We start from the raw sequence: 20275 nt of genomic DNA on the forward strand, positions 1-20275 counted from the left end.
ATTTCTACCGGCGAGTGTGAAAATCCACCAGCATCATGAAAGGAAAAGGGGTATCGAGCTGTCTAGAAATCACGAATAAACCAGGGAGACGTGTAAAAGCCCCCTCCCTTATGGACACCGTCAAATTACACCCTCCATCCTTTCTTACTGCGATCGTTACCTTTGGAACGCCAAGGTTGTTTGACCACGCTCCGGCTCTGCCAATTCCTTGACCCGCACGTCGGGGGCGATGGTGATATCGGTCTTGGTTCCAGGTGTAATGAGAATGAATTGGCGTCCAATAGACCGTCGAGCGGCGATCATCTAGAAGGTCAGTTAGTCATCAGATGTTGTCGAGATTCGAGAACCACAAGACTTACAAGCATGTCGATGGCCATCTTTCGATTGATATGGTCCATAAATACATCGCTAAAGAGATGGTCAGTAAGGAGAAAGAGTAGGGATCAGATGGGTACGCTACGCACAATTCATCGAGGCAGCGAATAGGAGACCCCATGGCTTCCCAGAGGGCTAGCAGCAGGCAGACTTGTGAGAATGATTTCTCGCCACCGGAGAGTGTTTTGGCGCCACGTCCGGTGCTATCATCTTTCGTGATATCGGGCTCAACCTAAGTAGGAGACCGTACGTGAGTTGATGGGCCACCGATTTCAGGGGAGATTGAACTTACCTGCAGGTCTAACAGCTTATCCTGGTGGTTGGCGAGGAGCCGACCTCGGAAGCTGCGCTCACTCAACAAGTAGGTGAACTGGGCCTTTGCGCGAGACGAGATATGTGATCTGAAGATCTCCCACCTCTTTTTACGATTATCCAGAGTATCCTTGAATATCTGGACATTACGTTAGAACTAATCCAAGGACCCGGAGAATGAAAGCATGAAAGTGGAACATACCTGGACAAGCGTTGTCTGCTCATTGACCTGGTTCATCGCCCGTTGATACGCGGCCTCCGTTCGAGAAGCCTCGGCAGCAATTTCGTCTCTTGTAGCTCCCAGCCTAAATGATGACAAGTTAGCATCTAAAACAACTTGCCGCGCATAAACGTACTGTTCATTGTATCGACCCAAATCTCGATTCAATCTCTCCAGCTTTTGATCGAGACTGTCAGGAGTCTCGCCTTCATCCACGGGAACTCGCGCCGAAACTAAACTGGCCTTCTCGGTATAGTCAAGCACTCGTGCTGCCACTTGTTCCCGCTTCTCGTGCATCTTCTCCCTGTTTCTCTTGTCTTGGTCAATGTGTGCAACAGCTAAGTTTTTGTTGCTCAGGATCTTGCGGCGTTCATTGTCGACACGATTCTGTTCCTCCTTGGCGACACGGGAGTTTTGCAACAAGGTCTCCAAGTCTCGATCTTTCGCAGAGATCTCGCGGCGCATGGTCTTCAGACTCTCCATAATAGCGGCCATTGCTGCCTCACTATCCTGGAAAGACCCCTGATTGAGTTGCAAGTCGTCCTCAGCATCCTTCAGAGCAGCCTGCAAGGCATCAATTTGTCCATCCTCGGCATTTTCTCTTTCAAGAGCATCTCTGAGCGCTTCGGCATGATCTTCCAATTGCTGCATCTCGATTTTCAATTCTTGGCCCTTTCGTTGATGCTCAGCAATTGCTTGCTTGCGTGATTTGACATGAGAGGCGGCAGTTTGGCACTCTTGCTTTAGGTCATTCAGCTGACGCTGGAGATCTTGCACGACTTCTCGCTGAGCACTGGAGACGGGGACGAGGAAAATTAGCACCCGGGGCTTTTTGTATAGACTAGTGTGGATCATACCTGATTTGGGAGGCGACGTCTGATTTCATGCGAGGATGGCCAGTATACATCGGCACTGGGGCCTGGCTGGGGCCACCCTCTCTGTTATACGACAAATGCATTCCTCGCCGGCGATCTCTCGAATCGATACAGTAGCATCGTTTCACATTCCTGACCCTTTGACCGTCGAAGAGCAGAGAGGATGCCTCTTCTAGATTCTCAATCAACAGCATCTGTTCTATGCCATGATTGATAATGAGATGGCCCCGAGCTAGGGCATTGTCGATCTAAAGAGATGGGAAGTTAGAAAATGGTACCAGATTAATGTTGAAAACACGTCCTACCTGGAGGATTCTCAAGACCGTGTCATATTGACTGTCAGGTTCGTGATTCGAAGTATCAATATTATCGCGGTCTCCAACCAAAATTGGACAGTTGCTATAAATCCTGTTAGATATGTTTTGTGGCTATCATAAAAGGAAACAGCTCAGATACTTACCAGCCCACTCTTCTCATAATGTCACTGAGGATTTTCTTGTCGCCGTAACTTCTCACTGCAAAGCTAGTGAGGCTGGTACCAAGTGCGTTCTCGAGAATGAAGGCCCATTTTGGCTGGAGCAGGGTGATGTGGTGGCCCAGTGGGCCAACCGGTCGCGCAGCGAATGACCTTTCCTGCTGGATCGCCCTGAGCAGTGCTGGCATTTTATCGGGGAAGCCGGACCTCCGTTGTCCATCCTCTTTCGTGAGCTCTCGTAACCGGCTCTCCGCTTGGGCGATGTCGGTCTGTTTATCCCTAACTAGCTCCTTCGCTGCTTGCTCTTTCCGCTCGGCAGCTCTGATAGCCTCCTGCAAAGGACTAAGGCCTTGACCATGTGCCTCGTATTCACTGCGTGCAGCAGCAGCGCGATGTGTAGCCTGCTCACACTCCTCTTGTTTTCGAGCGTAGCCTCCATCGCTCACCTCGGCGAGACGCTGGTTCTCGCTCTCAATCTTTTGCTGAGTCTCAGAGATTCTTGTTTCCGCGGCTCTGAGATACTCCCTTATCTGACGTTGCTCGGCCTATGAAGGATTAGTAAAGGTAACCAGAAGATTGAATTTGAGTGGCTGCCAAAGGGGAATGGGGCAGGCCGGCATACCTGAAGCTCGTGTCTCTTATTCATTTCTTCATCCAATAGTTCTTTCATCTTCTCTTTCTCTCCTCGTGCCTCCTCGAGCGCAAGGTCTGCTCTGTAGCCATGCTCTGCTGCAGTTTCAGACTCAGTGTGGACAGCTCGGAGCGCATCATCGAACTGGCTGAGTGCGGCCTCGGCGCTCGCAATGGCCTCATCAGCCTTGGCTAGTTCATTGCTGAAGGAATCTCTGGCCTGAATCCGGTTAGCGTAGGCCAAAACCTAGGGATGACATGGGAGTACCGACTCTTTCTTGATCCTCTACTTGTGCCCAAGCCATTTGACTCCGAAGATTTCGGATGCGTTCTCTCAAAGAATCGTGTTGATCGGAAATTTCCAGCTTCTTCCTTGCTGAGTCTTTGCGGTTCTCCAGAATACGGATGTCCTGCGCTTTGGTTCTAAGTTTCTCTTCAATTTGATCGACTGATTCCTCAATCAGGCGGTAGTCCTGGTCTAGTTGCTCTAGCTGGACACCCTTGACGAAAAATTTGTATTTCTCCGCTGCACTTGAAGTGCTGAGAAACTGACGAGCCATATCCTGCGAGAGAACGTTCATGGGGTTGTCGATTTGCAGAGAGAAGTAGTCGGTGATGGATTCCAGCTCTGCTTTTTTGGTCGAGACGATGCGCCCATTGTCTCCTTTGATTTTGAAACCACTGGATCCGCTCTTAGAGAAATGGCGCTCAACGATGATGGATTTCCCATAGTCGTCTGGTAGGTAGGCGCCATCGCCTTGGTTTTTGATCCGCACGATGATGGAAGCGTTTTCCTTGCCTTCTTTGATGAAGCTCTTCAAGCTTTGTCCACGGTTCGTTGCCGACGCTTTTCCTCCCAGGCAAAGTGTGATTGCAGTCAGGATCGCGCTTTTGCCGCTACCGTTCTTCCCGACGATGAAATTGATCAACGGCCCCAGCTCCACGGAGAAGTGATTATGGCACATAAAGTTGTAGCATTCGACACGTTCGAGGATACCATGTTCGGCAGGCACGTTGGCCTCATCGACCAGATGGGCATATTTCTCCTGAATGATTTGTGTTTGGCGCAATTCTAGCTCGTTTTCATCTTCATCCTCGTCGAGAAGCGCGTCATCGGTGGGAGATGAGGGGGACCCAGTGTCACGATCGTTTGTGCCAGACACATCAGAGGAGGATGTTGAAGCGGAAGTACGGGCTCGTTTTCTCTGCATTTGTTCAGTGCGTTTTCTCTAAAGAATTTAGTTATTTCTGAAAGACGTACCGAATGAGGCGAAGAGATTACTGCAGCGCTCTCAGAGCCTCCGTCGCTCTGGTCCTCGAAGTCCGAGGGCGCCTGTACGCGCTTGGAGGACGGCATTAAACAGACGGTGATTGTATGTGCAAGGGATAAGGGTTTAACACATGGCAACCAAACCACACTGGCTTCACCAGCCGAGTTGAACAGAGAGGTCAAAGACGATCCCGATCGCGTCAGCGCGGCACTTTCGCGTCAACGCGGGAGATGGATGAGTAAGCAGAATTCCCCGCTGAGGTTGAGTTTGTTGGCATGCGACAATCGACTGTAAATGAACATAAAGATATTGATCTACCATTAAGTTTTTTTCTCTATGCTGGTTCTGTAAGGAAAGAGATTGCATTTTAATTCGTGTTTACAAAGGACAAATGACATAAATCATTCGAAAGCTAGCGCTTCAATTGCTTGCTCATTAAGGATCTGTTTGTTTCTACAGCACCAGGCGAGTCAAGGACAGAAACATTTACTCCGTGGTGGGCTGCTCTGCCACATAGTGCAGGTAAGCGCCCAGCAACTTGGTTCCTTCAATATAATTTCTCCGGTCCAGCTTCTCGTTGACAGAGTGAGCGGCGTCAGTGGAGCTGCCCATGGGAAGCAGCAAAACATTCTTGCCGGTGGCTTGCTCGAAGGTCAATGTCACGGGAATGCTATTAACTCGGTCAGCTTCGTAGCTCCAGAAAAAGGAAAAGAGGGGGAGAGCCTCTGGGTTCATGTAGTAGAAAAAAAGTGAAAAAAAATTAACATACCTTCCACCCTCACGGGTCATATCCGGCTCAACACCGAACACTTGCTGCACGGCCTTGCTGGCGGCAGCAAAGTTCCAGTGCTTGGGGCTGGCAACCCACCACTTGCCATCATGCTGCAGCCACACATCCAGCTTGTTCTTGCTGTTGAGCTTGGCGAACTCGGCCTTGATGTGGTCAAAGACCAGCTTGTTGACATCCGCGCTCTCCATGTTGGGCACAGTGCGAATGGAGAACTTGCCGATTACCTTGGCGGGGATGACTGTCTTAGCGCCCGGGGCGGAATAAGCACCCTCGATACCGTGGACAGACAACGACGGGTACCTCCAACGGGCCATCAGAGTGCGCTCCTTGGTCGGGTGGATGCCAGTCTCGCTGCCCAGGGACTCATGGAGGTTGTCCATGGTGTAGCTGATGTTGCCATACAGAGTATTCTCCTCCTCAGTCAAAGGAGCCACCAAATCCATCAGTCCAGGGATCAGGATGTTGCCCTGAGAATCCACCAGCTTCGACAGAACGTGCACCAGGTCGGTCATGGGCTCATGGGCAGAGCCACCGAAAACACCACTGTGGAGATCCTGGGCAGGACCGGAGATGCTCACAGAGTAGTAGTTGCAGCCACGCAGACCGTAGGTCAGGCAGGGCTTCTCAGTACCAAGCCAGTAGTTATCGGAAATGCAAACCGCATCGGTATCCTTGAAGTACTTCTTGGCCTCAGCCTGGATGAAGTCATCCAGACCCTCGGATCCATACTCCTCCATTCCCTCGAAGCAGCAAAGCAGGTTGACGGGCAGCTCGATGCCAGCCTTGCGGTGGGCCTCGATCACATTCAGCCAGCCAAGAACGGGGCCCTTGTCATCTGTGGATCCACGGCCATACATGCGGCCCTTCTCATCGATAGTCAACTCGAAAGGCTCGGTAGCCCAGCCATCCTCCATCAGAGCAGGCTGCACATCGTAGTGACCGTAGACCAGGATGGTCTTCTTGTTCTTGTCGTTACCGTAGCGGGCAACGACGACGGGAGGCAGATCGAGGTGCTCCTTGCCTGGCTGCTTGCCCAGCGGTCGTTGCTCCACCTCAGCACCGAGCGCCTTGAGCTCATCCGCAAGGAATTGAGCCATCTTTAGCGTGATGGACACCGGTCAGTCTCCACATAGCCTCGTGAGGGGTAGCTTCAGCAACTCACGCGGAACACATCCTTTCGGTTCTCATCCTGGGCCGAGACCGAGGGGATCGCAACCGCCTTGCGCAGACCTATAATCTTTGATCAGCCACTGGATCTTTTGTCTAGCTTGAATTCGGCGGAGATCGTCGCCGTTAGCCTAGGTAGGACCAAGCACGCACGATCAATGAAGGATCCCGACGACTCGTCGACCCTGAAAACACGCGGAGGTCAGTTTTTCAATGCTACGAGGCCGCAAAACAGAGCCGACGTACTGCTTGAAAAAGGGCTCCAGCTGCGGCGCCATTTTGGTGTCACTGACGTGTCCGTAGAAGAAGCGGCGAGGGGTGAATGGACGAGCGACAGAAAGCGAAAACCTGGAGAGAAGAGAGTGCCCGGGTTTTGCGAGCGATAGGATACGGAGGGGAAAGAGGGGCAGCATTTGTAGAGAGCAGAGGCGTCGCACCGAAAAGTATCTTATCACGTAATTAGCCCTGCAACGCTGGAACGCCGGCTGTAGCCGCCTATCACGTTGTGGTGATTTTATTTGGTCCCAGAAATTTGACAGACGACTGGGCCCTTATCGATGGCGCTTAGACCACATAGTTAAGGCTGTCCGCACGATAGCTGTGTAAGATGTGCGCGGGCAATTACTGTGTTGACGGGCTTAGAAGGCTGACTGCTGCACTGCTTTCTTCAGTCCTCTGTTGATAACAAATCCTCAGCGCTTCTGCCTGGCCAGTGTGTATCTGTCAAGGTAATTGATTGAAAGGCGGCCGACCCACTTTTGCTACAAAGGCTCGATCGGGAGGATCTGGTGTCTCGACGTCGCTAGTCTGGGAACTCTGCGAGGATAATATGGAGAATGAATGGATATGGGCATACAGAGAACAATGCTAGAAATTTAAAATACATGTCGGTTTTACACGAGGCTGCACATCGCAGCTATCCACAGAGCTTGGGTTGGATACCATCCCAAGGGGATTGCCCCGGTCATAAAGGGCGCCAAAGAAACAAAACAGCCCGAGGAAAGGCGTTCTCAAATCATTCATCACGGCCCCAAGCCTCCCGGCGTAACTTCCGGTCCTCCCTGGCCATCCGTCGCTTGGGTCCCCATTGTGATTGCACGGCTTCCAGCACCTGCCTTTGGATCTGCTTCTTCTCCGGGCTAGCCTCGCAGACCAACGCAATGAAAAGGGGCGAGCATTCGAACCGCTTAGCCAACTTATGTCGGCTCCAGGTCATTGGGTCGCTCAGTCGTAGTTTGCGGATTTCCTCGACATCAGCGGGGGTCAGGTGGTATTTTCTCTCAGGGTCGCTGCGGTAGACATTGGGGAGCTCGTTGATTTCAGAAGTCGCATTTACAGTCGCCGTATCTTCAGTGCGCATCGACCTCCGGACATCGTTGCTCGGCAGGAATTTGCTCGGAGTGTGATAAACTGAGGGGGCACTAGAGGGCGGATTGTAGATGATCTGGTCGTGGCCCTGGTTCGAGGAGCCGAAGGAAGCATCCGGCTTGACACGCAGGCGCTGTTTTGTTCGCCGGTATGAAGATTGGTAACGCCGGGATCCCAGCGTAATGGAATCTGACCACGAAGGAAGAAGGAATGGCAGTGTGAGAAACGGCCGTTTGGAAGCCGCCATTGAGGTCGCCATGGTCGAGATTGCAAGCCAACGCAGGGCCTGGAGGTGATGAGAGTCAGCACAAAGTCAATGAGCGTCTCCGTGGGTGAAAACCTACCAGAATGGGTGGGTTGAGGAAGGTCGACGAATGAAACCGTGATAGGGACGACCCAAGGTGGACGTGTCGAACCCGAACTTTTTTCCCCCAGTCTCGTGACCACCCGATCGGGTATGGCTGGTAATACCAGCGGAGTTTCGGTAATGTGTATTTGGGGTATTTAGTACAGTAGTACTCGGTACCTGAGCCAAGCGCGCCCTCCCAGCTAATGAAGAGAGTACCGGGTACTTTACCCGGTTCTAACATCCCATCATGGATCAGCTGGATCACAGGATGTCATCACCTCCCCCTGCCAAAAAGGGAGATGGCGATCCCTTCACCATCCTATTCTTGACGCTTCCCCACCGGCTTGTCGAGACGCCTTTGAATTGTCTGCAGACGCTTCTGGGTCATGGCCCTCGTCTTTTAGAACTCCAGGGCCGCGGTTTCAACTCCACGGCTTCTGAACGCCGCTATCTTTGCCAGTGAATACTGGCAGTTCCCCCCGCCCCCCAAGCCCCCCCATTTCGTCATGTCGGACTCTCGGGGTGTGTTGCCTGAGTCTATGGATGTCCAGCTGCAGAATTCTCAGTCGTTTTCGACGCAGGTGCAAGACGATCCAGCACACCCGGTAGACAAGAACGCGCTTCTGGTCGGGAAGCCCGCGACCTCTGTACGAGCTCCCAAGCCCACCAGTTTGTCCTGGTCCCCGGTGCAGCCTGTGGACAGAGACCAGCCTGCAGAGGGCTCCGCTATGGGATCTGGAGCCCAGAGCAGTGGGCCGGTGTCGCCAGTATCGCTTGGTAGCTTATCTGAAGCGCTGCGAACGCCAAACGCCTCGGAGCGACAGAAGTACACGAGCAAACAACCCTCGTCCCCCGGAGGGACATCACAATTGCCGCCCCGTCTTCATTCCCCGGCTTCCCAAATATTTGAGCGAAGTGTTCAGGAGGATATTCTTCCGCAACAAGCCTCTCCGTCGATTCCGGCACACATCCGTACCGAGAACTATATTCCACCCGTCTTAGAGGCATCCTCAGCCGCCATTACCGACGAGCAATTGGATCCGGATTCTGTGGAAATTATCACGCATAGTTTACATCAATCCGCCGCCGCAGGGGTGACTGGTCCCTCAACGGCAGAGCAGTCGTTGGCGTCCTCGGGAATTGTTGATCATACAGGAATCCACTCTATGGAGGCTGACGAAGTCTCATCCACTCATGGAGCACTGGACCCGACGGATGTGCGACGGTTGAGTTTTATCTCGTTTGCCGATGTTGTCAACGCAGAACATGCAGAGACGGTCGACTCTGTCTATAGTCGAGAGCTCTCCCAGGCTGGAGGCGCCTCAGGACATTCAACAAGGTTCCATAATCGTTCACCGTCCCCGTTACGTTCTCCAGCTTCTTCGCATGGACTTGGCACATCCCCCCTACCAGCATCGCGACCTCGTACAAAGGGCTCGAAATGTCGCCCCATCACGGGACCCGTGGGGCAGGAAGTCCACTCCCACTGGCTCAGAGCCCCATATCATCCAGCTTTGGTGGTGAACTGAATGTTGAAACGATGCGGCAAGCTCTGAGAAGAACAGGTAGTGGGGATCTGGGTGGTATCGTAAGCCAGACGGCTATTGCCATCGGAAACGACGAGACCCTGGACCGCCCTTTCTGATATCCAGCTTGAAGGAGTAATACCTACTTGTTTATTTTCTCTCGCCGGGGGCGTTGGATTTGGCATGGGACGATAGTTCCACGACTGTCTCTATTGTGTAGCTGCGATGCTTTGCAACCTGTCCTTTGCGGCATGCAGGCGCGCAAAGGAATTATCTTATATTGGGCCCAAGCAGTTGGACGGCGCGCTGATGGTGCTTTTTCTGTTTTGATGATCTTGTTGCCCATAGCTTAATCTATGGATCTGGATATCCTTGGTTACGGCTACTGCAATATTTGGTCAACTGGATAGTTTACAACTTTTGTGTATTTACCCTTGGAAACGTAAGTGGCCATGCTCATGCTTCCGGCCAACTCTGTGAATGCAGTCCCCTGGACACGGCACCGGGGCTATTAAAGAAACCTCTGAAGGCTGAGCACGTTGAGTTTGTTCAAAGGTGTGGAGAACCTAGAACAATATCCCGTCTACTTTTTCGCCTTCTCCACTGCATCCAGAGCTCTTTGGACTCTAGAACGCAGATCGGAAACTTCCTCCAGTCCGACACTGATCCTGACCAGGTCAGGGTCAACGTTAAAAGATCTCGCCTATAGAAACGCGACCATGTTAGCCAAGTCTCGCGTTGTAATGGTGAAATGGTGCTATCTCAAGGGAATGCAGAGGGAAGCATACCCAGTCAAGTTCAAGGTAATGGGCAAGAACAACATATGGAGAACTGCATGAGACAACATATTAGCGAGATTCGAAAGCCTGTGCAGCTCTGAGGTCGTCACTCACCTGAGGGTGAAGTTTGTGCCAAGACTAGGGCCCTTGAAAACCTCAAGGGTATCAAAAAACGCAATGGATTCCTCAGTCGAGTGGAAGGTGACAGAGAATAGGCCACCGTAGCCGCCGTTAGGGGTACGGAGGCTATCGTAGAGGGGCCTCGTTGGACTGTATTTGGGATAGTAGACATCTTTGACTGTAGCTTTTGTTAGTGGAACTAAATCAAGAGGCCGGAGAGGGTTATTTACCTAAAGGAGAAGCCTTCAGCATGGCAGTGATATCTTCGGTCGTCAAGTTAATCTGTTCAATTCTGGCGACAAAATCTCGACTGTTTCGCTCCAAGAAGACGGCGTCCTCCGCCCAGTAGATGTCTTCAAATTCGCGACCAAAGGTGTCCTGCAACAGCTTATAGTAGCGGCCTTGCGGATTTAGAACCGCGCTGCCACCCATGACATTGCTATCCCCGCTGAAAATCTTTGTCAAACTGCTGACGACGATATCTGCATATCGAAGCACATTGATGTTGAGGAAATTGCTAATGGTCTCATCGACGACCACGGCGAAATCATACTGGTCGGCCAAAGCTTTGATCCGCACCAGGTCGGGAGTTCTAAGCAGAGGGTTACCAGGGGCTTCAGTAAAGAGCCCAAGGAATCTTTCACCATTCTTCAGTCGCGCTTCAAGATCATCCAGGTCTTCCGATGAGCCATGGCCATAGAACAAGCAGCCTGGCCCCCACTTCTGCAGGGTCTTCAACGTGTCGGTATACGGGAATCCGAAACAAATGCTTTTCAAGGGACCACGTGCACTCATCAATGTTTGATGCGAGTTGAAGATGGCGCTCATGCCAGAGGGATACAGAAGGACATCGTTCTCCGAAATACCGGAGACTCGACCTTCGGATGACGAGGTTTCAAGAGCTTCGGGCAGCTCAACGTCGGCAGTCAAGACACCCGCAATACGCTTCCGGACAGCAAGTTTGGCCTGATCGGCCAGTTTAGTGCTGAGGTTACGACCGAAGCGCTCCTCAATGAATTGAGCGTTATCCCGGCCGTCTTCAACGCGATTGGTCGCCGGGGGGTGTCCGTGGGTGTGGGAGTAGAGGCGGAGGAGCCACGCGAGATTCCACTCGAAGATCCCTTGCCCTGATAGCGTCTAGGACCCTTACAGGGCCGCTGCGAAAGAGTCTCGGAAGTTGTAGACTTCTGCTCCTCCACGAGGAACCCATCCTCCAAGGCACGAAGGCAGAACTCGCCCCGACGACTTGAAATGCCATTGCCAGTATGCTGCCACACCTGCTTGGCAATGGGTGCAAATTCTTTCTGATAGACCACAGCCACCAAAGAGGACGTAATTGTGGTCGATTCTTCTTCGGTCTGCTGGGAGGGAACGAAGCTCACAACCCGAACGTTTTGCGCCTCTTCCGGAGAGACCTTGGACAGAATGAACGTATGGCAGATGCGCGCGGTCTTGAGGGATGCGAAGAGAGTAGCGGTTTCTGACTCGGGGTTTCCGACGCGACGAACGATTTCTTGGGCGAGCTGCTGAATGCGAGGGTGCACAAAGAATCGAGGATAGCCGCATTGCATCTTGCTCACGACCCAGTCGGCTCCCTCCTCGTAGCCGACAGTAGCCCTCCATGTCGGAAGCGATACACTAACAGCCTTTATCGCTTGTCAGTAAATTGTCTCAAGCTAAACATGGTGCGTTGAGGTCGGTGCTATCTCATTCAAGGGTGTCCGGGAGAAAATCATGGAGTACATTGCGGGGCCGGGGAGAGGGGAGGGGAGAAGAGGTACATGATCAGTATTCGGGGGCACAGGCCCTCCGATTGCTTGAAGCATGACGTGCTTGGCGAGGATATAGAAAGGATAATCAAATTAAGGAGAATCAAGCAATATAGCCAAGTGTAGAGAAAGAGGGGACTGGGTCAACTTTTCGACTCATCCGTGTAGATTGCGACTTCGGCGCCATGACTCAGCAGTGCGCCGCGGCGGTGGGCTCGCCAGTTGGTGCGGGCGGGAGCGCCCTGCCGGCGTACCGCCCGTCGCGTTCTGCCCATCCGTTATCGCCCCCCAAAAAAATTTCGAGATTATCGAAAGCTCAGCTTTGGCATTTCCAAGCTGCACATTGCACCAGTACATCCCGTCCCGACTTTGCTTGGTCACCACCTCGCTCACGCAAGGATGTCGGCACACACAGTCAAACGGAGGAAATTGAGTCCTTCGCCCACGAATGGCACGTCCCCGGCCCAGTCGAAAACTTCCACCGGCGCAACCCCAACAAACTCGAAGGAAGTTACCGAGAAACCGGTTCATGCCGCCGCACGCAAAGATGGGCCCCCTTCGAAGCCTCATCCAGTTCAACGGGCAAAGGATGAGCGTACCGCGGAACTCGCAATGGCCAGCGGTTTCTACAAGTCTGGTTTTTTCAAGCTGCAGGTGGATGAGCTGCTCAGCGGGTTGAGAATGAACTACGACAAGCGGATTTCGAAGGTCCAAGACACCCTACACATGGTGAAGAATGCGATTGAAAGCCTTCCCGAAATATCACCAAAGTCAGTTGTGGATGCCGAAAAGGAGCTGCGCACTGCCTCTGGCATTGTGGTCCCGTGGCCCGAACCGCGCCCAGCCAAGGATGCGAAGTACACCATGGCGTATGCGAAACCAACCAACATCAATGTGGTGGGAAGCTTTGGTTTGAGGACAGGAGCCAAGACTGCTGAGTCTCGTCCGGTTGATCTAGCGGTGACAATGCCTAGCTCGATGTTCCAAGAAAAAGACTACGTCAACTACCGGTATTTCCACAAGCGAGCATACTACGTCGCTTGCCTGGCATCCGGGATTCAGGAAACTGCCCACGATTTGGGACTGGAGGTCAGGTTTGGCTTTCAGGATGGAGACAGTCTCCGCCCGCTGATCCTGTTGGAGTCTCGCCCCTCAAAAGACGACAAGACGCCTTCGGCACCCCAGATTCGGATCATGACTGCCATTGAACCAGCCTTGTTCCCTATCACCCGAACCCTCCCGATGAAGAACAACATTCGCCAAGGTTCCACAGCTGATAACACAGAAGCCGGCGAACCAACCCCATACTACAATGCCAGTCTCCGATCCGAGGCCACTGTATCTCTCTACCATAAGTATCTCCACTCCGCCTCTCAGAAATGCGAGTCCTTTCGTGATGCGTGCATTTTGGGACGCATCTGGCTGCAGCAAAGGGGTTTCCACACCTCGTTCCAAAATGGAGGCTTCGGAGGCTTTGAGTGGTCGGTGCTCATCTCCCTGCTTTTCGAAGGTGGTGGGCCTTCTGGGCAACCGATTCTGCTGCGGTCTTATAGCAGCTACCAGATTTTCAAGGCGACGATGCAATTCCTTGCTGGTCGGGATTTGTCCACTCCTTTGCTTCTCTTTGCTTCGGACATCCCTGTCCCTAATGGGGGACCTGTTTTATATGACGGCCACAGAGGATTGAATCTTCTGTACAAGATGACCGCGTGGTCGTACTCGATTCTCCGCCACGAGGCTGCGATCACTCTCAAGATGCTTAATGAGTCTCGTGAAGACAACTTTGATAGAGTCTTCATCGTGAAGGTTGACGAGCCGGCCTTGAGGTTTGATCGTCTCCTCACGTTCCCCAAGTCCTTCAACGGTGACACTCTCCGATCTCTCCACGACCAGAACACATTGTATAAAGTTTTGTCGAGAGCTCTTGGAGATCGTGTCAAGCTCATTTCTTTAGCCAGCCACTCTGTTGGTTCTTGGCCCGTCAAATCGAAGGCTCTGAATAAGAAAGCGAGCCACGGCTTGTCTGTGGGACTCATGCTCAATGCTGATAACGTCGGAAGAGCTGTTGATCACGGGCCAGCTGCAGAAGAGAAGGAGGAAGCTGCGTCCTTCCGCGATTTCTGGGGAGAGAAGGCGGAGCTTCGTCGTTTCAAAGATGGCAGCATCTTGGAAAGTCTGGTGTGGTCTGACCAGCCAGATGAGGATTCCATTGTGCACCAAATCCTGGCGTACATTCTGCAACGACACTTCAAAATTGCGGAAGATGACTTCTTTTTGCACGGCGATGAGTACGATGATATGCTGTATGACGAAGGTGACGGCGTTATCTCGTACTCCAACTCACCTTTCCAGTCGATCAACGAAGCGTTCAGCGAGCTGGAACAGTCACTTCGAAACATGGAGGAGGTTCCCTTGTCCATCCGGCATGTCGCTCCCGCTAGCGCGCTCCTTCGGTACGCAGCTCTGCGAGTGCAGGGTGCTGACGGAGCCAACGAACCTGCTGATATTGTCCTTCAATTTGAAAGCTCCTCACGTTGGCCGGACGATTTTGCTGCTATCCAGATGACGAAGGCGGCTTTCCTCCTCAAGATCGGAGACTCGCTCCAATCAGCGGGAGCGGCGTCTGCGTGCCGCGTAGGTCTGGAGAACGAGTCTAGCAAGGTGCTGAACAGCGTCTACCTAGATATTTCTCACACCTCTGGATTCCTCTTCCGCCTGAGGATTCACCATGATCGTGAACAGACTTTGCTTGAGCGCCAGCTCAAGAACAAGTCGATCAGCCCCCGGGAGCGGGAGGAGGTCGCCTACGCTCTCTTTTCCTACAAGAAGGTTTTCGTCCAGACTCCTCGCTTGACCCAGGCGCTGCGCAGCCTCTGCACTCGCCTCCCACTGCTGTCGCCCACCATCCGACTGGTCAAGCACTGGTTTGCCTCGCACTTATTCTCCGCTCAAATCTGCGACGAGTTGATTGAGCTCCTAACAACCCGAGCCTTCACACAGCCCTACCCCTGGGAGTGCCCGTCGAGCATCATGACCGGATTTCTGCGCACACTGTACTTCCTGTCCCGCTGGGACTGGCAGCAAGAGCCTTTCATTGTCGATTTAAGCGGAGATCTTGATCCGGAAGTAACTGAAACTATCAAGACCCGGTTTACCGCCTGGCGCAACATTGACCCGGCGATGAACACCATTGCGCTGTTCGTGGCCTCGGACCTCGACACCGAGGGCGTGACTTGGACGCAGTACGACATGCCCTCAAAGGTAGTGGCCGGCCGGATATCAGCGTTGGCGAAGGCAGCGATGAACTTGCTCCGCAAGCAACACGACGAGCTGGATGTGGCCGACCTCTTCCAGACCTCGCTCGCCCCCTACGATTTCGTCATCCATCTGCGCTCGAAAATGCTGGGCGACCGGGCCGCGTCGGTGTCTAAATATAAGAACCTGGCCGAGGCCAATGTCAGCGGGCGCGCGGGCAAGATGTCAATCGTGAAGTCGTTCATCCACGACGTCCAAGCATGCTACAACCAGAGCATCCTGCTCTTCCATGGAGACGAGCGGGCTGGCCTGGTCGCAGGCCTGTGGAACCCGCAGACCCTGAAGCCTCGCAACTGGAACCTGAAGACAGCGTATTCGACGGCGCCAGTGTCATCCGATTCTACCACGACGCAAGACCGCGTCACGATCAATCAGCCGGCGATTCTGAACGAGATTGCCCGGCTAGGCGACGGTCTCATCGAGACGATCGAGATCTCGGACAACAAGCAAGAAGCATAGAAGCATAGAACTCTTGTGGTTTAAATTTCAAATTCAAAACTATTTTATTGGCGAAATGTACATTACCTGGTAGCGCCGCTGCAATGCAAACTGTCTTACAAATGAATAAACAACACCAATAATTAAAAAAATAGAAAAAAAATCCAGCACCAGCTTATCAAGCGGCATGAAATCACATCATTTTACATTCATGAACTGCTCCGGTCCGACTTGCCCGTCGGCACCTGTGAGGAAAAGGAGCAGAACTTATCCTTGATAGCGACGACCTCGTAGGTACCTTCATCAGAGGTCTTGACGCTCTTCTTATGCTCGTAGGAGATGTCGTGCTTGATGTCAAGGACCTCAGACTTCTTGCCTTTACGGGCATTGGAGCTCCGAATGTAGCTGTTGAAGAATTGACAAATTAGCAAAAGTTGTCCATAACATACATGAGCAAGCAAGGAGACTCCTCAACTTACGTGAATTCAAACGGCGGCGTGCCCCAAAATTCGAAGTTTAGCTCAGCTTCTCCACCCTCGTGGATGTCGACCACGGATACCTGGCCCTTGCTGATGCGCACACTGGGCATCTCGTGGATGACCTTTGTTATATCTTTGTGGGCTTTGCACTTGCCACTGGCGCCGTCACCCACAGCGGTGATAGTAAACTCACCCGGGCGCTCGGCGATACGACGGAAGTTTGTGTTTTGCGAGGTAGCCTTCCGCTGAGCTCCGTTAAACGTATAGAACACGTCGAAGGGGGCGTGTCCAGAAAGGGAGAACGACAGGCGTTCACCAACACAGTAGTCCACCTTGGACTCGAGAGGGATGATGGTAGGAACATCCGAAACGGCCACCCGGACCGAAGACGCATCGAATTCTGTGGACCTCTGGCAGCCACGGGCGTCACGGACCTTGTGAATGCTGACCAAATGCTGGCCCAACTCGAGATGACGACGAGGAAGGGGTAGGTTATGGCGTTTGGAATTGATCTTGGGGATTGTGACAATCTCCGGCTTAGCGTTGGAGTGGTGCTTGATGGTAATCTCCAAAGAGAACGGGGGAACACCTTCCAGGGTGATCGGGATGGTCTCCTCACCACTCACATCCTCCTTGCAGAATCCGTAGATGTGCCCAGGAGCGTCAAACCTGGCAGAGGGAAGCGGGTTCACTTGCTGGGTGACAACCAGGCCACTGCTCTTCGGGTCATAGTCATACAGGTAATCGCCCACATCAGTGAACTTGTAGGTGTATTGACCAGGCTCAGAGGTGTCCATCTCCATCGAGGCCGTGTTGAGGGCGGTTTTGATGTTTCGAGAGCGGGCAGATGCTTGTCCACGGTCGGATTTCCGGCGTTGTTCGTACTGGAGACTGAATGGAGGACTGCCAGAGAGACGGAGCTCAAGACTATCATCGTCACCCTGGCAGACCTCAGGCTTCGCATAGTTGCCCTTGGACCCAATAGGGGAACCATCCACGGCAGTGATCTGGGGTCGCGGAATCCAAGCCACTTCAAACTCCTTGGCAGACTGGTCAATAGTGCCAGGGCAGGAGGCGTCATAAACTTCAAGGAGCTCATAGAGCCCCTCACGATCCACAGGCAAATGACTATTCTCGTCCCAGAATGTCTTGGTCAAGGGCTCGGAGTTGCCATCCACATTCTTGTATTTGATAGTCCACGGCCGTCCACCGCTGAGCCTCAATGGAATCTCAATTCTGGATCCCCGCAAAGCAGAAATAGTTCTCTTCTTGTCAATCTGGCCGAATGAGGCGCGAGGCGGCGTGGACCGAGCCTCAATCCTGATGCTGTCTTTCAAGGTCCGTTTGCAGTTCGACTTGTCCTTGATGCTGGTGAGCACGAGTGTGTACTCGCCCCCGCTGACGAGCTTATCCGTGGTAATGGTTGCAACGTCAAACTCGGATTCTAGCGTATGTTTTGTGCGCTTGCCGTTGTGGACAAGCTCGTATTGAAGAGACCAGGGAGCCTCGCCCAGGAAAGCCAGGTCCACAGAAACAGCATCGCCGAAGCAGGTCTTGCGAGCATCTCGGGGTCCAAGGATACGGGCCGAGGCTGGTGGCTTGACATCTTGCTCCAGGACCGAGACCTTATCCTTGAGAGACCGAGGGGAGTACACAGCATCTTCGATGTCGAGGAAACGGTAACGGTAAAACCCTGCTTCCGACGGCGTGAAATCCAGCTGGGAGCGCATGCCATCAATGGTCTTGGTCTTTGTTTCCACTCCCTTGGGGCCTTCCGCGCTGTACCGAACTCGGAAGGGTGGGGATCCCGTCAAGTCCAGATTGACAAGTAGACCCACAGCATTATTAGCGCATCGGTCAAAGACCTTCTCGGACTTGACGGACAACTCCGGCTCGGGAGGATTATGCAAGTTGCAAGACGATGGTTCCAAGATTTCACCGGGGCAGAACTGGCTTGACACCGAGGTCAAGGAGTACCAGCCCGGTTCTTTGATGAGCGATTTCTGATCCAGAGTCTTCAAGACAAGAGTCTTGCTATCCTTTGCATCTCCTTCGCTCTGCTCGGCACCGGTGGCACTGAAGGCGTATGTCACTGAAAAGGGACCGTCGTCCGCATATCCATTCCCGACATTCTGGAATTCGACTGGTAAGTTGACACTGTTCCCACGAGCCACCTCCAGTGGACGCTGGACATTGCAGCCCGATAAGGACACACGGGGACGCTCGTGGATCATGAGTTGATGCCACTGAGAGAGCGACTTAGTCGTCGGCCGCAGCCCATCCTCAAACATGGAAGAATAATTGGCAATATTGCCGATCGCATCATGGACCTCTTCAACAGCGTAGAACCATTCTCCGCCAACATTCAAGGATTCGTTCAGAGGGACCTCGATCTTCTGGCTTTGAGCCCAAGAGATGTCCGGCTGGTTGATGCTAAAGAGAGCGCCAGTAGGTTTTTGATTCAACAACGGCGTACGCAAGTTATCCGGCTGAATGTTCTGGAAGGAGAACCCACGGTCGAGGACGTTCACCTGACGACTATACTTAATCTTCAGGGGAGGAGTGCCTTCAACTTCAAGAAGTAAGTTGGACAACTCTCCCTTGCATTTATGTGTCTGAGAGTTCTTAATCACGGCACGGGGGCAGGTCACCACCAGCGCGTCAGACGTGCGCGTGCGAACATCCAGCTGGGACTCATCCACCACGCGTTGAAGACGATAGATACCAGTCTTGCGGACGGGGAAGAAGAGATCCCGGTGCGGCACAGAATCCAAGGTGGCATGCCTCTTCTCCGCTTGGCGCTTGAGCTGTTTCAACTGCTTCGCTGGGATAGTCAAAGTTTCATTCTCGCCGGTATTGAGGTCGAGACGCAACACTTCAATGAGAATGGGGTCGGTCTGATTTATTCGGATTGGGAGGTGCACGGTATTCTTTTGCGCATCGAGACAGAGTGGCTCACGTTCCGGATTGAGGACAGCAGACCTACAGTAGTCAGTAAGGAGGGACGGGGGTGGGTTCGCGACTTGGAGGGGCTAATGACTGACCCTTCCGGCAAAATATGCACAATTTGCTTTCCCAAAATCAACGACGCATTATGAATGATGTCCCCCGGCTTCACTTTCCGTTCCGAGATTGACAGTTCGCGGTCATAAGCTACCTTGACCAATCCTGCCAACCACGCGCCCAGCGGGATCTATTGCGGTCAGCGGGACACTCGTCCCCAAAGAAGAAGAACAGGAACGCACCGGGATGCGGAACATGAGGAAAACATTGCCCACCACGTGCAACAAGAACAGCGCCAGGGTGGTTGGGAAGGCCCACTCCAGCCATGGTATGCGCAGAGCTTGTAGGCCGAACAAGAACAGGCCATCCACCGACACCCATTTCAGAAACAGCCAAGTCGAGTCTAACTCATCAGATGCATTCCAGGATTCATATATGCGATACGCGTTGAGTGCGAGGTAGAAGGCAACGACGTAGAGACGTTGCGAGGGTGCATCGATCAGCTCGGCAGGAACGAGCGGCGCGTTTCTGTTCCCGGGCGGCTTGGGCACATTGGCGGGGGGTCTAGCCGGAGACTTTACCTCGCGCACCTCGCGAGGCTGAGACCGGGAGGGAGTCTCAAACAGCTTTCTTCTCCTTGGAATTGTTGTGGGCGTCTGGGGAAAGGCAGACGGAAGGCGGGGAGTGCCGTTCATGGCATGCTGTTGTCGCCAAGGTTCGTCGGTTGAGGGTATTCGATCCCACCAAGGGAGAGGGCGGCGGGGCGGCGCGTAGTCTATGTCGCAGAGCTCGAGCAGGAGCTGTGGGAACGGATAGACTGCGCGGGTCAATGGGCGATGGCGCGGGCCAGAAGCAGATGGGGGAGGTCAACAGAGAAAGTTGAAAGCTTGAGGATTGTTTGAGGATTGGCACCTAAACCCAAAGTGGACGGTAGCCGAGACGCGGGAAGCGCGTCGGGGGAAGCTCGGTCCGTCGAACATGCTGCTATACATTCGTCTACACCTCTTTCTACTC

The 20275-nt window shown here is 53.1% G+C and overlaps 7 protein-coding genes across 7 annotated transcripts; 2 read left to right on the forward strand and 5 right to left on the reverse strand.

Annotated features, from left to right (window-relative positions):
* Window positions 1-156: 156 nt before the first annotated feature.
* On the reverse strand, window positions 157-4244 carry N7482_009333 (DNA repair protein SMC6; the record flags this gene model as incomplete). Its single annotated transcript, XM_056691457.1, has 12 exons — window positions 157-303; window positions 360-408; window positions 465-607; window positions 668-826; window positions 890-992; window positions 1044-1700; window positions 1765-2030; window positions 2088-2181; window positions 2243-2802; window positions 2880-3107; window positions 3160-4092; window positions 4149-4244. The coding sequence occupies 12 exons, from the start codon at window positions 4242-4244 to the stop codon at window positions 157-159; spliced, it is 3435 nt and encodes a 1144-aa protein (XP_056539163.1).
* A 400-nt stretch (window positions 4245-4644) lies between these two features.
* On the reverse strand, window positions 4645-6528 carry N7482_009334 (M20 family dipeptidase; the record flags this gene model as incomplete). The annotated part of the gene is made up of 5 exons (XM_056691458.1): window positions 4645-4828; window positions 4928-6045; window positions 6111-6178; window positions 6269-6300; window positions 6362-6528. The coding sequence occupies 5 exons, from the start codon at window positions 6526-6528 to the stop codon at window positions 4645-4647; spliced, it is 1569 nt and encodes a 522-aa protein (XP_056539164.1).
* A 602-nt stretch (window positions 6529-7130) lies between these two features.
* Window positions 7131-7742, reverse strand: N7482_009335 (mitochondrial 54S ribosomal protein mL58; the record flags this gene model as incomplete). The annotated part of the gene is made up of 1 exon (XM_056691459.1): window positions 7131-7742. The coding sequence occupies one exon, from the start codon at window positions 7740-7742 to the stop codon at window positions 7131-7133; it is 612 nt and encodes a 203-aa protein (XP_056539165.1).
* Window positions 7743-8338: 596 nt separating this feature from the next.
* On the forward strand, window positions 8339-9477 carry N7482_009336 (uncharacterized protein; the record flags this gene model as incomplete). Its single annotated transcript, XM_056691460.1, has 2 exons — window positions 8339-9171; window positions 9210-9477. 2 exons carry the CDS (start codon window positions 8339-8341, stop codon window positions 9475-9477), a joined length of 1101 nt encoding a protein of 366 aa, XP_056539166.1.
* A 464-nt stretch (window positions 9478-9941) lies between these two features.
* On the reverse strand, window positions 9942-12083 carry N7482_009337 (cystathionine gamma-synthase; the record flags this gene model as incomplete). Its single annotated transcript, XM_056691461.1, has 6 exons — window positions 9942-10061; window positions 10147-10189; window positions 10252-10435; window positions 10488-11384; window positions 11408-11903; window positions 12039-12083. The coding sequence occupies 6 exons, from the start codon at window positions 12081-12083 to the stop codon at window positions 9942-9944; spliced, it is 1785 nt and encodes a 594-aa protein (XP_056539167.1).
* A 342-nt stretch (window positions 12084-12425) lies between these two features.
* Window positions 12426-15800, forward strand: N7482_009338 (rRNA-processing protein UTP22; the record flags this gene model as incomplete). Its single annotated transcript, XM_056691462.1, has 1 exon — window positions 12426-15800. One exon carries the CDS (start codon window positions 12426-12428, stop codon window positions 15798-15800), a length of 3375 nt encoding a protein of 1124 aa, XP_056539168.1.
* A 188-nt stretch (window positions 15801-15988) lies between these two features.
* N7482_009339 (uncharacterized protein) lies at window positions 15989-19956 on the reverse strand (the record flags this gene model as incomplete). Its single annotated transcript, XM_056691463.1, has 4 exons — window positions 15989-16184; window positions 16259-19240; window positions 19303-19451; window positions 19504-19956. 4 exons carry the CDS (start codon window positions 19954-19956, stop codon window positions 15989-15991), a joined length of 3780 nt encoding a protein of 1259 aa, XP_056539169.1.
* Between the last annotated feature and the right edge of the window lie 319 nt (window positions 19957-20275).

This window comes from Penicillium canariense, assembly GCF_028826845.1.
Source record: "Penicillium canariense strain IBT 26290 chromosome Unknown utg000007l_segment0_segment0, whole genome shotgun sequence".
Classification (NCBI taxonomy): domain Eukaryota; kingdom Fungi; phylum Ascomycota; class Eurotiomycetes; order Eurotiales; family Aspergillaceae; genus Penicillium; species Penicillium canariense.